Source organism: Artibeus jamaicensis, unplaced genomic scaffold (assembly GCF_021234435.1).
Source record: "Artibeus jamaicensis isolate MK-2021 breed Jamaican fruit bat unplaced genomic scaffold, CSHL_Jam_final contig_233, whole genome shotgun sequence".
NCBI lineage: Eukaryota > Metazoa > Chordata > Mammalia > Chiroptera > Phyllostomidae > Artibeus > Artibeus jamaicensis.
The window spans coordinates 50,041,390-50,056,770 of NW_026521486.1; the positions used below are offsets into that span (position 1 = coordinate 50,041,390).

Genomic DNA, 15,381 nt, shown 5'->3' on the forward strand with positions numbered 1-15,381 from the left:
TAGAGGGAGGCTTGCAATCTCCTCTCCATTACAAAACAGATCCTCTGAAGGTTTTTAAAATACAACGAAAGAGTAGCAGGCTCAGATCTTAGGAAAATGACTTCTAAATACAAACATGTATTTCCAGTTCCCTAACAGACACACCTACCAGAAAGTCCTGCAAGTTCTCAAACTTGTTAGTGTCCAAAGTTTGTATGATACCCCAAAACCTGCACACAGAGCATACAATTTGATATTGATACATACATATACCCTGCAAATTATCACAATCCAAATTAACATTTCTATCACCCCCTAAGCTTCCTTGTACTTCTTTGTAATCCACCCTCCTTACCACCACCGGTCTCTCACTGTAGACGCTAACAAGTTTCCCCCTCTGACTGGGCCAGTAAGATTCTTTCTCCAGGGAATCTGGATCTGGAAAGGACCCAGGGACACACGTTGGTTAAAGCCAAGTCTCCCAATGACAGCTGCCTAGGGGATCAGTCCAGATTCCTGCTACAGGCATTGTGGGCTGGCTCTTGTCTTCTTCAGCCTGGCTGTTCTTTCAGTTCTGTGAGCTGCCCAGTATTCTTCAATGTGCACTTTATTGCTTGCTTGTGTCAGTGTGTGTTTGTCAGAGAACCCGCATACAATGCACTTCCTCCTGTAGTAGCCACTTCAGGGAATGGCACCATCGAATTCTAGTCTCTAGAGCCTAACCTGGACTAATTCCCTGAACCTCGAGTCATCATGTCTGTAACACATCACTAACCCCTGCCCATTCTTCTCTGGGCTCAGTGTTCTGTCTCTATGAAGTTCTCGCTTTTTCTACTCATCACTGTTTCTCCAGGACCTAGTGCAGTGCTTGGCTCAGAGCAGGTGCTCAATAAATGCTTGCTGAATGACTGAAAAGGTGACACCTATCACCCTTAGAAACAAAAGCAGCCCTGGCTGGTGTGGCTCAGTGGACTGAGTGCCGGTCTGTGAGTCGAAAGGCCACTGGTTCGATTCCCAGTCAGGGCACATGCCTAGGTTGCTGGCCAGGTCTTCAGTCGGGGGTGTGCCAAGAGGCAACTGATAGATGTTTCTCTCCCTCTCTTCCTCCCTTCCCCTCTCTCTAAAAATAAATAAAACGTTAAGCAAACAAAAATCTTCATTAGTGACATTTTGAAAAAAAGCAAAGATGGAGGAACGAGTGTTTGCATGTGTGCATGTTTATCAGGGTGGCAGGATTTACAAAGTTAGCTTTTAATGTTTTTCACAGAAGCAAATGATAGAACTTGAATCCAGGACTTGATTCCCAATTACATGCCATCTCCATTATATTACTATACTTTCTATTCTTTCCCTTCACTTGGGGTTCCATGTCTTCTCCAATCCTGCTCATATCCTTACTTACACCAAGTACCAGATTATAAACACTAGACGTAGCTCTAAGTGTAACCCTTTTCCAAGGGTATTTGCTTATTAACTATAGGGGGGCGGGGGTAGTACAGGACTTGGACTGAGGAGCCTGTGGCCTGTGGCATCATCAAAGCGTTATGGCCAGGAGGTCGGGTGGGGAGGTCGGGGATGGGACTAAGGCTGTGCGACCCTGGGGCAGAACCAATACCCTCGCTCAAGTGGAGGGCACTGTGTTGGGCTGGGACAGCCTGTGTGCCAGACAGAGCGTCCACACACAGAATACTTTCTTTATCAATCTGAAAAGATGTCGACTGGAAGTCTTGAAAAAATGAGTAGTAGATCAAAGATTCGTTTCCTATTCCCTGAGCATGTGTTACATGTGCGTCTACAGATGCTTTTGCTTGTGGTAGTAATTTTAGCCCCATTTTAATTAATAGATAAAGTTGTAATTGTTCTAACAACGCTAAAGTCTGAATTAAATATTCCCTAAGCCTAATGACCTCTTCTCCCAGGCCTGTCTGCGTCCCTCTCCTAATTCTGCTCCTCAGCCTCCATTAATGCAACTAGGTCTTTAGACACCATCGGCACCCTTACTGCTTCAGAATCTAGAAATGACTGTTGAATCTTAAGTCCCTCTGACTTATTTATATGCCCTGTAGCTGAAGAGTTTCTCTGGGAGGTGTGTGTGCGGGGAGGTCTTGGCGGTTCCTCTTCAGAGCTGTTCACTTTGAACTGTGGATGCCTGGAAAGAAAACATGATTGCGTTAGATGCTCACCTGCCCTCCCACCAACCGCTCAAGAAGGGCAGAAACTCAATTTGCTCCTATCCAACTACACTGCACGTTGTGCGCTGCTGAGGGAAGTGAAACTGGTTGTTGGGATTATCGTCAAGACTTGTTACACATACTGTTCATTACGTTCCGTCACCGTCTCTTTATGAGGATTCGCAGGACGGATTTCTTTTTCATCTTAGTATTGTAGCAGTTGTTGTTCTCTGAAGGAATGGCATCGTGAACTTGGTGAACTGATCAGATTTTTCTCTTCTTCTTGGATGTTTATAAAGTCGAGCCAATTTCGTGATCCATCCTTAGGAAGTTTACTTTATCGAATGTAGTTTCGTACTTGCCTTATTCATAGCTCCATTTTGTATCACTGTCACTAACACTCTTCTGAGTTATTTTGCTATGAGCATATTCAATATGTGCATTTACCTTTTTGTATGCCTTCTGTATATCTTAACTCCTTTTTGAAATAAGTTCAGATATAACTAAATAAGTTCTTAGGAGACAGAACTATGGTGAGAATTCAAGAGGTTCAAGGCCAAATGTTGGGAAATGGGCACCAAAAAACAGAGCCCCAAGTTTACTCCTGGTTGCCCAGGCTCCCACCTACTTGACTTTGCCCTAAGGATACTGTTCACGGGGAGTTCCCCTTGTATCCCACAGGGGAGATTCCAGTCTGTGGCCAAACTGCTGTTCATTCCCAAAGACCAATCTTACCACCCATCCTGGCCTCTGCATATCTGGCCTCCTTACCTCTTCTTGAGGCTCAGGAGCTGTGACATTGCTGTCTTCTGGAACCACAGAGACATGAAGCTGGAGACCTGGGCTCTACAAAAAGAAGATTTCTGCCGGTGAGAGGTGGCTCAACACCCCCAGCCTCCGTACTTAAAAGGGCCTCCTGTGCCTTACACTACAGGGCCACGGACAACACGAAGGGCTGACATACGCTGTCGTTTCATTATAGCTTAAAGGCATCAGGGAAGGCTTTCCTGTCATCCTCTCTCACAGGCCATGCAACCAAGATTCAGAGGGTGAAATGACTTGCTGGGACAAGTGGCCAGGTCTTTGGGCTCCAGAGATGCTTCCATGATCAGACACCATGTGGTATGTGTGACATGCACCTGTGTGTCTATTTCTGTGGGAGTCTGTGAGGGCATAACCACCGTCTTAAGAACACAACTTCTAGACTGACCCTCCTCCACAATACACTGCAGCTCTCACACTTAGAGATGAGCCTAACCTATGGCAGTTAGGAGAGGCAAGTGGGATGCACAATGGCTCCTTTGGGAAAAGTTCTAGGTTCTGTGATAGGAACTCGCGTGTGGAAAACCCTATCAAGGAGCTGCGAAGCCTTGGCACTCTACAACTTAGAATGAATTTACTTTTTAATTGAGGTTTAATTCATACTATAAAATTCACCCTTTTAAAGTGGGACCAAATTCTATCAATGTGACAGATGCTTGAAATTCTCTGATTTTTCCTTGAAGGAAATTTTCCTTCTTACTCCCTACTCTGATTCCAAGCCACACATTACCACAAAGGTAATACCACCTCCCCGAAAGTTACCATTCTCTCTCAGGTAATTCAAATGCTAAGTAAGAACAAATTTTCTCATGGTGATCTTTTTATTTACCCATTTTATATGTGATATGTCCATAATTCTGCTTGAGAAAAAAGATGATTTATGATGCATCTGCAAGGGAAATGAATGGGTCTTGTAGGACAGACTTCAGAGGACTGAGGACACCGACAGGCTAGGATCTAAGATGCTGTAGTTGCTTAATTCCATGGGAAAAATAATGTCTCCTTAGCTGATGACCAATGCAATCCCACAGGAGAGGAGAGAGTCAAAAACACTCTAAATCTCAACTATGAGGAGGTGGCCTCGGGGAAAGGAGGCTGCGTCCTGTACCTCCTTCCCAAGGAGGGCAGTGTTACTAGCCTGTTCCTCAAAACAATCAGACAGCATCTTGGCCCTTTATAATCTCCCTTTCAACAAGATCACTCCCAGAATAAAAATGTTTTATTATTCACCAAACAGAAGGTGACTTTATTGCTGTCTTCACACTAAAGTCATATGTTCCAAAGTCAAATTTAAATTAACTTTGGACTTTCCATACTGTGGAGTTACTCTTTTCAGTGCAGAAAGGTGAGAAGTGGCCACACCTGCCTCAGAATCCCCCCCTCTGCCAAGCGCTCACTCACCAGCCGCACGCCCTGCATCTTTCTCAATGAGCACGGTTACCTCAGACTAGAAACCTGCCAAGGGGAAGTTTTGCATCTTGCTCTGTTAGGACCTTCAGTACTTCCTGTGAGTCTAGTCTTAGGGCATAATGTCCACTTAGATTTTAGTACCTCAGGGGACTCAGCCGAGATAAGCTTATTGTTCTCATCCTTGTCTTCCATCTTACTTTGCTTGTCAGACTCTGAAAAACCCTGTGGTAAAAGAGAACAATGTAGAAGGAAGTTTTGCACCTTCACACCCTGGATGGCACCCTGGGACCCTGTGTCCATGCTGACTCCTCAGACAGCAGAAGGCGCCAAGGCGGTGGGAGCCTTCAGTCAGGCACAGACAGGAGCAGGGGCTATGGTCTGCGGTGCCGGAAACCTCACACTCCCAGACATCGGCTTGGCCCGTGCCCCAGCCTCCCTCATTGCTCTAAAGTCACCTTCTCTGCCACTCTTTAAAACTGCAATACAGCCCCCACTCCCTGGATCTTCCCCTACTTAATTTTTCTCCATCTTTTATCACCACTATTTGTAAATTTTACTTGTTTATTCTGTTTTGTGTTTATCTTCTCCCCTCCCCCATTGGGGTGTTAGATGCACAGAATTTTGTGTTTTGTTCACTCTACTACCCCACCTCCTAGGAAAGTGCCTGGTACGTAGTAAGGGCTCAATAAGTAATCGTGGAATAAATGAATGAATGACTATCTAGTCAGATGTCTCACCAAGACCCTTTTGACAATGCACCTGACGGATGTTCATATGTCTTAGCTTTTACAATTAAGGAAGGAGAGCTATTTCTCAAGGTGGCCCACCCCATTTTGGTTTTTAGAAGCCCCTTGTATCCCCTTTCTCCTATATTTAAAAAATATTTTTCCATACCATTTTTAACAGAGCTAATTGCTAAAAGTTCTCCTTGTATCCATCAAAAATGTACTGCCCTGGCTGGTGTAGCTCAGTGGGTTGAGCGTGGGCTGTGAACTAAAGGGTCGCCAGTTTGATTCCCAGTCAGGGCACATGCCTGGGTTGTGGGGCAGGTCCCCAGTAGAGGCCACGTGACAGGCAACCACACACTGATGTTTCTGTCTCTCTCCCTCCCCCTCTGTCTAAAAATAAAAATTTTTAATTTAAAAAATTTTAAAAATGTACTTAAAAAAAAAAAACTTTACACATAGGGCCTAGTTCTGCCCTTGGGAATCTCATAGAACAAGTCAAATCTCTCTATGACAGCATTTCCATATAATGTAAATAGAATGTGACTTTTTAGATCTTTCAGAGAAAGATCCCAAGAGTTGCTCTCCCAAGAGTCTGTGTTTCCGTTTTAACACAATTCTTGTCTCATCCATATTCTCATCTTTCAAAAGACCATCTCTTTCGCTTTCCTTCCTCAGTAAGTTCCTTCTTCTAGGTCTTTCTTATCAAAGAAATAATACTTTGGAGATTTGCTAATGCCATTTTGGTTGAGGTCTATTTACCATAGTCATAAGTAGGGCAAACTGAAGTGTGAGCCTCTTCCCATCCCCTCTTAACAAAGATAAAGCTCAGGATGCCAGCTGTTGATTTTGTATATTGGAACTCACAGGACTTGGTACAAAAAAAGAAAATTAGTAGAAATTCATAATAATATTGGAGATAAGCCCCTCACAGAAGTCAATTATCTTAAGAGTAGACTCACTAAATTAGTTGCTCTGAAGATGTAAAACAATCCCCGAACCAGAAAACAGTGATCAAGAATATCTTTGAGACTATAATGACATAAAGTCCACTCGACTGTGGGACAACCTGGCTACAGTCAAGATGATCTGAATGGAGGTTACATAAGAAAAGACTTAGTCAGATGCACTCTCACCTGAGGGATCATCGAGGTGGGGGAAGTACCAAGTTCCGGGTTTGGGTGGTCGACGTTTTCCTTTTCTCCATCCTCAGGAGTTCTTGTTGGCTTCTCTGGTGGCTCTGGATTGAGAGAAACCTCCAAAGAGGCCCTGGGACTAGGACTTGGCGTCCCAGACCTCAAGGAGGCCCTGGAGCTGGTGGGTGAACCCTGCTCAGAAGCTGTAGGACTGGAGGGTGTGTTCCCTGTGGAGGTCCTAGGGCTGGGAGTGGCTTTGGGTGGAGGAGGCCTAGTAGGGGGTGCTGAGGTCCTCTGGACAGGGGCTCTCTTCTTCGATTGCTCAGACCCTTCACTGGAGGTTCGGGTTCGGAAGACAACTTCTGGGACAGATGAAGGCTGCTCTGAAGGGGTTGGGGCCATGCCTGGGGATGGAGCTGGGGAGCCAGGGGGAACTTCCTCCTGGGACTCGCCACCCTCAGCGGTGGAAGAGGGCTGGGCCTGGGTGGGGCCATTGCAGGCTGGCAGAGGCTCTTCCCCCTCAGAGGAGCTTGTTTCAGCCTCCTTCTCCTCTATTTCCTTGTCTGTTAAGGGCTTTTCTTTAATCTCAATGTCGTCTTCTTCCTGGGCTGTATCAGACGCTAGCTCTTCTTCACTTGCTGAGATGGAATCCTTCTCACTGGTCAAGGGAAGTGCAGAGGGACTGGTAGGTGAGGTAAGAGGGCTGGAGACGGCAGATGTCCGAACTGGGGAGGAGATGACTAAAGAGCGTCTGCTGCTGCTAAAAAACGAAGGACATTCAGATTCAGAAGAGCTAAAAACTGGAAGTTTTACTGAATACTTTTAAATACCTCCAAATGATGCATGCCATAGAATAATAAAACAGAATACAAAAAAATTTAAGTACTTTAGCCCTGGCTGGTGTAGCTCAGTGGATTGAGCGCAGGCCTGCAAACCAAAAGATCACAGTTTGATTCCCAGTCAGGGCACATGCCTGGGTTGCAGGCCAGTTCCGGGGGGGGGCGGGGAGACACATGAGAGGTAACCATACACTGATATGTCTCTCCCTCTCCCCTTCCCCTCTAAAGATAAATAAATAAAATCTTAAAAAATATAAAGTACTTTAAAATGATACTAGAAAGTTTGTATAATTTGCAACAATGCTTACATTATAAAGTGAAGTGAAAAACGACTATATCACAACCTCGATTATTTAAAAATATATAAAGATATTTCCGATCTCTACTGGAAAGTAATAGCAACATACTAACAAAATATTTTCTCTGGGACTTCCGCCAAGATGGAGGCGTAGGTGGAAGCACTGTGCCTTCTCACACAACCAAGTTTAAAAACGACAAAGTTTTAGCAACAAAAACACAGCCAAAACCACAGAAAATTTAACTTATAGAAGCCTGACAACAACGAACCCTTCAGCCAAACCAGTAAGAGGGGCAGAGCCAGCAGCAGAGCCAGCAGCAGAGCGGGGTCCACCGGACTGACCCGGGTGCACAACCCAGGTGCGCAGACAGCCGTGGGCGGATCCACTGAGGGCGCAAGGCGGTGGACTCACTGAGGGCTGACCACGGTCACACATTTACGTGCAGATAAACTGGTGAAGGACCGAGTGGTGAGACAGACCGTGCAGGCTCCAGTGGCGGGAAGCGGCAGAAGGAACCGCCACTGTCCCTCTCTGACCCCGCCCCCAGTCACAACCCAGTGACTGGATAGACCCGCCCTAGTGAACACCTAAGGCTCTGCCCCTCATACACAACAGGCGTGAACAGACCAAAACATTATGGCTCAAGAACTCAAAGACCCAGAGCCAATATCTCTAAGCAACCAAGAAATAGCCAAGCTATCAAATGCACAGTTCAAAACACTGGTGATCAGGATGCTCACAGGACTGGCTGATTTCAGTCACAAATTAGAGGAACATATGAAGGCTAAACTAATTGAAATGAAGGGAAATGCACAGGAAACCAATAGTAATGGAAAGGAAACTGGGACTCAAATCAAAGGAGTGGACCAGAAAGAGGAGAAAAATGACCAAACAGAAAAGGATGAAGAAACAAGAATTCAAAATAATGAGGAGAGGCTTAGGAACCTTCAGGACATCTTTAAACGTTCCAACATCCAAATTATAGGGGTACCAGAAGGGGAAGAACAGCAAAAAGTGGAAAACTTATTTGAACAAATAATAAAGGAGAAATTCCCCATTCTGGCAAAGAAAATAGACTTCCAGGAAATCCAGGAAGCTCAGAGAGTCCCAAAGAAGTTGGCCCCAAGAAGGAACACACCAAGGCACATCATCATTACATTAGCCAAGATTAAAATGAAGGAGGGAATTCTAGGAGCAGCAAGAGATAAGGGGACAGTAACCTACAAAGGAGTTCCCATCAGACTGTCAGCAGATTTCTCAAAAGAGACCTTCCAGGCAAGAAGGGGCTGGAAAGAAGTATTCCAAGTCATGAAATCCAAAGACCTACATCCAAGATTGATCTATCCAGCAAAGCTTTCATTTAGAATGGAAGGACAGATAAAGTGCTTCTCAGATAAGGTCAAGTTCAAGGAGTTCATCATCACCAAGCCCTTATTATATGAAATGTTAAAGGGACTTATCTAAGAAAAAGAAGATAAAAAAGATCAACAGTGAAAGGACAGCAAACTCACAGTTATTAAGAACCGCACCTAAAACAAAAGCAAACTAAGAGGACAGCTAGATCAGGAGTGGAAACATAGAAATGAAGATCTCATGGAGGGTTAGCAACAGGGGAGTGGAAGGAGGAGAAGGGGGGAGAAGGTATAGAAAATAAGTAGCATAGACGATAGGTAGAAAATAGACAGGGGGGGGCAAGACTAGTATGGGAAATATAGAATCTAAAGAACTTGAGACACATGGTCATAAACTAAAGGGGGAGAATGATGGGGGAGGGGGTGTGCAGGGTGGAGGGGAATGAAGGGAGGAAATAGGACAACTGTAATGGCATAATCAATAAAATATATTAAAAAAGAAAAAATATTTTTTCTGGGGAAAACATTCCTGGACGACATACAATTGATCTTCATGGATTCTGCATCTACAAACTCACCAACCCCCTAAAATTTACTTGTAACCCAAAATCAATACTCGTGGTGCTTTCCTGGTTATTTGTGTACACGTGCAAGCTGTGAAACATCAGTGCCTGACAGCACTTTCTCAGCTGAGGCCTGTCCAGAAAACCTTCTGCCTCCTCATTGCTGCTCTCACACGGTGAACACGTCCCTTGGTCACGGTTTCTACATTGTGGTACTTCTCCTTAGTGTTTCTGCTGTTTCAAGTGGCCTCCAAGTGTAGCACTACAGTGCTAAGAGCAACAGGACTGTGATGTGCCTTACAGGAAAAATATGTATGTTATATGAGTTTTATTCAGGCAGGAGTTATATAGTGCTGTAGGCTGTGAGTTCAATATTAATGAGTCAACAATATATACTAAATAAGGAGTCTCTAAACAGAAACACTCAGAACACAAGCTTATGTATTGAATGGGTGATGTAAAGGTTGGGACCAGGGGCTCGCAGGAACCAAACGCTGTGTTTCCCCTGGGAGCAGTGGTTTGGTATTCACTGATTCAGTGTTGGGGTTGATTTGATAGAACAAAACCACCATGAATGACAAAAAACGACTGTAACCTTTATCAAGTGTGCTGCATACTGCGCCGAGTGCTTCTATAGCCAGTATCAGCTTAATGCCTCGCCTCTGTAAGTGCCTCCTATGAACTATCCACCAAATTATCAAACCTCCCCAAAATACCTGCTTGACAGGTACCAACTATGTGTTGTGTCCTGGGCACTAGAACGGGAGATGTGGACAGGAAGAAAAAGATGTAGAAAAAGTTCCTTCTAAGGGAGTTTCTGACATGATATTAAACTGAGTGACATAAGGTTCTTTCCAGCACTAGAATTCTAGAGTTCAATAGGCTTGGAAGGCCCGGGACATAGCAAGTACACACTAGATTTCCCTACACGGTTCTGAGACACCTTGGTGTAAGTAATGGTAAGTTTCAGACGAAAGGACAATTAGAGAGAACTATGGCTTTCAATACTGAGAAGAGGGGAGAGTTTTGGGAGCAAAGTAGGAAGTCTACTTTGGCTCTTTAGTGGTTGTTTTTAATAGTCTGTAACTAACTGCTAAATGAATAGTATGAGCAACAGACATGAGCCCTATTCTTCCTTCAGGTCCCAAGCTCAGTCTTACCGCCGCCTTGAAGCCTCTCCGGACCATCTGCACACGGGTAATTACTTACCTAATGATCCCTGCTGGGCTCATTAGGCTCTGCAGCCTCATTAGGCACTACATATGTGCAAGTTTGTATTGTTCCTCGTCTCCTTATGCACATTTTCTGTCCTTTCAAGTTTTTGAAAGATCACTTCAGGGAAAGAACAAATCTCCTATCTTTGGCGCCCTCATTTTTGTCATAAAGTCTTGCACAAGGAAAGAATTTAATAAAACTTCCTGAATAAAGGCTTCATAATAAAAAAGTGATCACATTCTGAGGGACCAGTGAATTACTTACACTTACCAGCATAAAGAATGTATGAGGGCAATAGATACCACAAAAAAAAAAAAGGAAAAAAGTGAAAACTCAATGCATAACAAATTGAAAAAATTTTGCAATGAATATCATCAGATAATGAACATTCAGAGTATACAAACCCCCCCAAAACTTTATATAAATAAAATTTTTAAAAGGATAAACAATCCAAATGAAAAATGTGGAAAAAGGATAAACAGCAGTTACAGAATAGGAATCTTAACTCACTAATAACAAGAAAAGATGTTCACTAGCAATTGTGGAGATATGAATTAAAATCACAAAAAATTCTATTTCATACCCATTAGCTTGAAAATTAAGAAATCTGACAGTTACATGTATCAAGAATATGGAGGAGGGGGAACTTTCATTCACTGTTGATGGGTTGTAAACTGAAACAATCAGCTGAAGAACAATTTGGTAATGGCAACATCTCGTGAGGCCCAAGGAGCCTGAATGCTTGGATCTGTGACTCAGCAATACCACTCCCCGTACACACCCTACAGAAACTCTTGATAATATTCAGAAGGAGAAAGGTAAAATGTGTTCAATGTAATATTATTTGTAATAGCAAAAACTATAAAACAACCAAAATGTCCATTAGCAGGAGGACATATAAATTGTGAACTAGCCATACATATAACAATATAGAAAGAAAGGATCAGAGCTAGCGACACAAAGCTACAAGAATGAATAAACCTCATAAACAATACTAAGAGAACAAAAGAAGTTGCAAAAGAATACATCCAGTATAATTCTACCTATATAAAGTTTAAAAACATGCAAAACAATATTTTCTGTGTGTACATATGTGTATCATAATAGTAAAAAGACATGCACATACATGGGGATAATAAACACTAAATTTCAGATAGTGACCACCTTAGTGGAAAGTGAGTGGGGAAGGGATAGTGGGAGCTTCAATTATATGTGTATAATAGTTGTTTTCTTAAATTTGGTGGTAGGTGTATGGCTATTTGTTGTATTACTCTTTATACCTTTAGTCATAGCTGAACTGTTTCGTAAAGGGTGAAAGGCTTACACGGAGGCGCAACAACAAACGACATCATGCACATGAACAGGAAGGAAAGGCCAGGCTCTGGGGCTGGAGCTCAGAGTGTGGAACACATTCTCCCACAGGACACGGGAAACAGGGGAGAGTCTCAGGAGTTGCTCACCTTGAGAGTCCCTTCACCACAAAGACTTTATTGGAATGTTGCTTCTCCAGTTTGCTCATCACCTCATAGAGATTGTGGTTCAGCTAGAGCCAGCAAGAGAGAAGGGGATGCTTACTCAGATGGACCTTGAGGCTGGCATATTCCTTCCCTACACTCAGACAGTGAGCCAACCGAAAACCTCCACACCCTTAACTATAAAGTCACCCCCATCTCTTTTGCACTCAGTGTTCAGGGTCCTGTCCCACCATCCCTGCTTCCTTGACTTCCTTCTTAAGTTCTGCCTCTTCCATCAGACTTGCCATTTTCTGAAGGCAGGGTCCTTGATGAATGATTTGAGGTTCTAGCTTCTCTCAGGTGATCCCAGGAATGAAAACTCATTGTAATATAACCAGGCAAATCATAATTTAATTTAGCCAAAGTAACTGTGGAGAGGAACACGTGTGGGTGCGGATGTGCATATATTAATAATGGCGAAGAGTCTTGGACTCTCAGGACTAGAAACAACCCCATGAGGTCGTGCTTTGTTGGCTGCCTATCACTGAACAGGAGTGACCCTACTCAAAACCAACTAACTACCAGAGAAACTGACTTGTACTTAATTGAAACACTGCCCTCTCTGCTCCATAGCAACGAAAGATAGAGATCTCACAACTTGGTTCCCCACTTCGGTGATTCCTTCCATAGACCTAACCATCTTTATTCATCTTAAGTTCAAGTTTGGATACTATCATTCAGTTGTTAATGGTGATAGAAAGGGCCCTCTGATATGTATATTTATACTTTAATATGGTCAACACAGTAAATAAAGTACTATTATTTTATCATGAGAAAAAGGTAAAAATCTGTGGTGCTGATATGGATATTTAATGAGATTATGTAAATTAGGACTACTTCCATATTGACCACAAAAACCCACTGAGGTGTGTAAATTGACCAGCTGTGCCTTACCTTGCTCATTTCCCTGTAGAAGACGTCCTTCAAGTTGGAAATGTTTTGAAAGATGGTCACGTAACAGCCAATACGACTATCAGAAGGCAAAACAACAAATACATGGGTAAGGGTAGGTAAAGGAAATCTGTTTGAAAACACAGATAGGAGCTTTTGCCCAAGCCAGCCACCACCAGGGCTCCTCGGGGAAAGCCACCCCACACCCTAAAGCTCAGGATGTTCCGGGACCTGCATTCACCAGGGCCAGCCCAGGAGCACCCTTGACTCTCAGGAGGCGGAAGGCCAGAGGAGGCCCGCAGCCCGAGCCGACGCCAAAGTACAATATAACAGACCTCTAGCTGCATGAAGTTATCCGATTCAGGCTCTTTAGATACTGAAGCCAACATAAAAGTGCTTTGAGGAATTTTTAAAATGCTATCTAAATATAAGGCCATAAAAAAAGAAACAAATATATATATTTTTGTTAATTAAAAAAAGAAACACAAGGCCATGCAATTATAATTATTGCAATAATTAATTATTCTTTCTCATTATGCAATATGGGACTTCTGTGAAGCTACATGTACACTAATGGGATTCTATTGGAAATGAATTGGGAAAATTTACATTTCAAGAAACTATTAAATTTCAATTGTATTTAAATTGAGTCATATAATGCTTTAGAATACATGCAGCTATTAAAAAGGCTCCATAATATATAGAGTAATATTAAGTGACAATATGAAATACACTGGCTACAACTGCATTAAAGCATACCTTATGCAGTGAAAAAAAAAGATAGGATTTGTACAGAATTTCTGCTCAGATTTCTCTTCCAATGTAAAAAATTTATACCTAAAACACTTTTACCTACTGTGAAGCAGACATCTTCATTAATGGAAATAATTATCCCACAATTTATCTATATAAATCTGGATGGTCACAAACCGAGGTTAACAATACGCCCTTGTGGCATGAACCAGATACTTGTAGTAAGCCTGATGACAGCAATTTACTTGCCAAGATCTCTCCTATCTAAGAAGCACCTTGTTTTTAAACCCGGAAAAGCTGGCAGGGCAAGGATGGTTATCTGCATATTGCAGATGAAGAAACCAGGGTCTGGAGAGATACCGAGGCTTGCCTAATATCACACAGCAGGCTAGCAGCTGGGCTGAGGCCATAGCACTCTTAGACCAGGATGCTTTTTTTCATGAGATGACATGTTTGGGCTGCTGGCTGCCTGGGCCTCCAGTGGCCCAGGAGTCCAGCACTTTCCTGGACTCAATCATTACCTATTATAAAGAATGGGCAGCTCCTCTAGTAGTTCCTGGTTCAGGTCTTCAAACACAAGCTGGGCTTTGTTGAACTCTTCCTCTGCCTATGTGGTAAAAGAGACAACAATTCCTTCCTCTCAATCCTCAACCCCAGGATAGAATCTACTTCTTTCATCCTCTGCATTTTTTTTTCACGGACTACGCTTCCTCGGAACCATGGCTCTCCTTCCCCAGACCCATGCCCTCCCCAGCCTTGAGTTTCTGGCTCTCTGTAAAGCATTGGTGTCAGAGGAAACGAGATTTCTTCAGGACTTTAGATGTTAAATTCATCATTTCCTAAACCAAGTGTGCTCCAGCCACCTGCCATCATTGTGGGGAGAGAGAGGGCAGGAAGGTTTTATCAGGATTTTTTTTTAGCCCTGGCTGGTGTAGCTCAGTGGATTGAGCACGGGCCTGTGAAACAAAGGGTCACTGGTTCAATTCCCAGTCAGGGCACATGTCTGGGTTGCAGGCCGGGTCCCCAGTAGAGGACACATGAGAGGCAAGCACACATTGATGTTTCTCTCCTGCTCTCTCTCCTTTCCCCTTTCTCTAAAAATAAATAAATAAAATATTATTATTTTTTAAAGGATTTTTTTTTACCTTGGCAATCTTGGCCTCATCTTTCTTCTTGGCATTCTGCACCGCCTCCAGGTGGTGTCGGGCACTGTCGTAGTCCACGAGTTTCCGACCCCGCTTGGCAATTCTTTCCTAACCCAGAGTCAGGAGAAAGGGCCTTGACCCTCCGTGGCCCGGTGGTCGGCAACAGAGTATCAAACAGAGAGGCAAGAGTCCTGGGTCCTATTATCGAATTTCATGCGCTCCCAGGGTTTTGTGCCCAAGGGATCTCCCTCACTATCTGGAGAGAACAGGGGTTCTCAGGGGGAGAGAGACTGAAGGGCAATTCGACAAAGCACTTGCAAGCTTGCCATTAAATATTACTATTTGCTATGAACTCACTAAAACTAGTTCAGCCTCCAAGATAAACAGTCTTGAGAATCCTATGAAACTGAAAGGCAGGAGTTTTGGGTCTTACTCCTAACACTGCCATTTATTAGCCTTGTGACCTAGAGCAAAGTCCATCTCTTGTGAAGCCTCAGGAGCCTCGTCCATCTTTTGGTGTTATTTTGAAGATCAAATGCTAAATATACAGTGCTTTGAAAATCCTAA

The 15,381-nt window shown here is 43.4% G+C and overlaps 1 protein-coding gene across 1 annotated transcript in view; it reads right to left on the reverse strand.

Moving 5' to 3' along the window:
• Window positions 1–1,117: 1,117 nt before the first annotated feature.
• BIN2 (bridging integrator 2) overlaps window positions 1,118–15,381 on the reverse strand; it is a 30,181-nt gene continuing 15,917 nt past the window's right edge. Inside the window, exons 6-13 of the mRNA XM_037137109.2 lie at window positions 14,815–14,922; window positions 14,191–14,276; window positions 12,920–12,995; window positions 11,972–12,054; window positions 6,244–7,003; window positions 4,524–4,604; window positions 2,922–2,996; window positions 1,118–2,128 (exon numbers count right to left, since the gene is read on the reverse strand). Coding sequence (XP_036993004.2) covers window positions 2,099–2,128; window positions 2,922–2,996; window positions 4,524–4,604; window positions 6,244–7,003; window positions 11,972–12,054; window positions 12,920–12,995; window positions 14,191–14,276; window positions 14,815–14,922 — 1,299 coding nt within the window. The 3' untranslated portion in view covers window positions 1,118–2,098. The remainder of the gene's footprint in view (window positions 2,129–2,921; window positions 2,997–4,523; window positions 4,605–6,243; window positions 7,004–11,971; window positions 12,055–12,919; window positions 12,996–14,190; window positions 14,277–14,814; window positions 14,923–15,381) is intronic.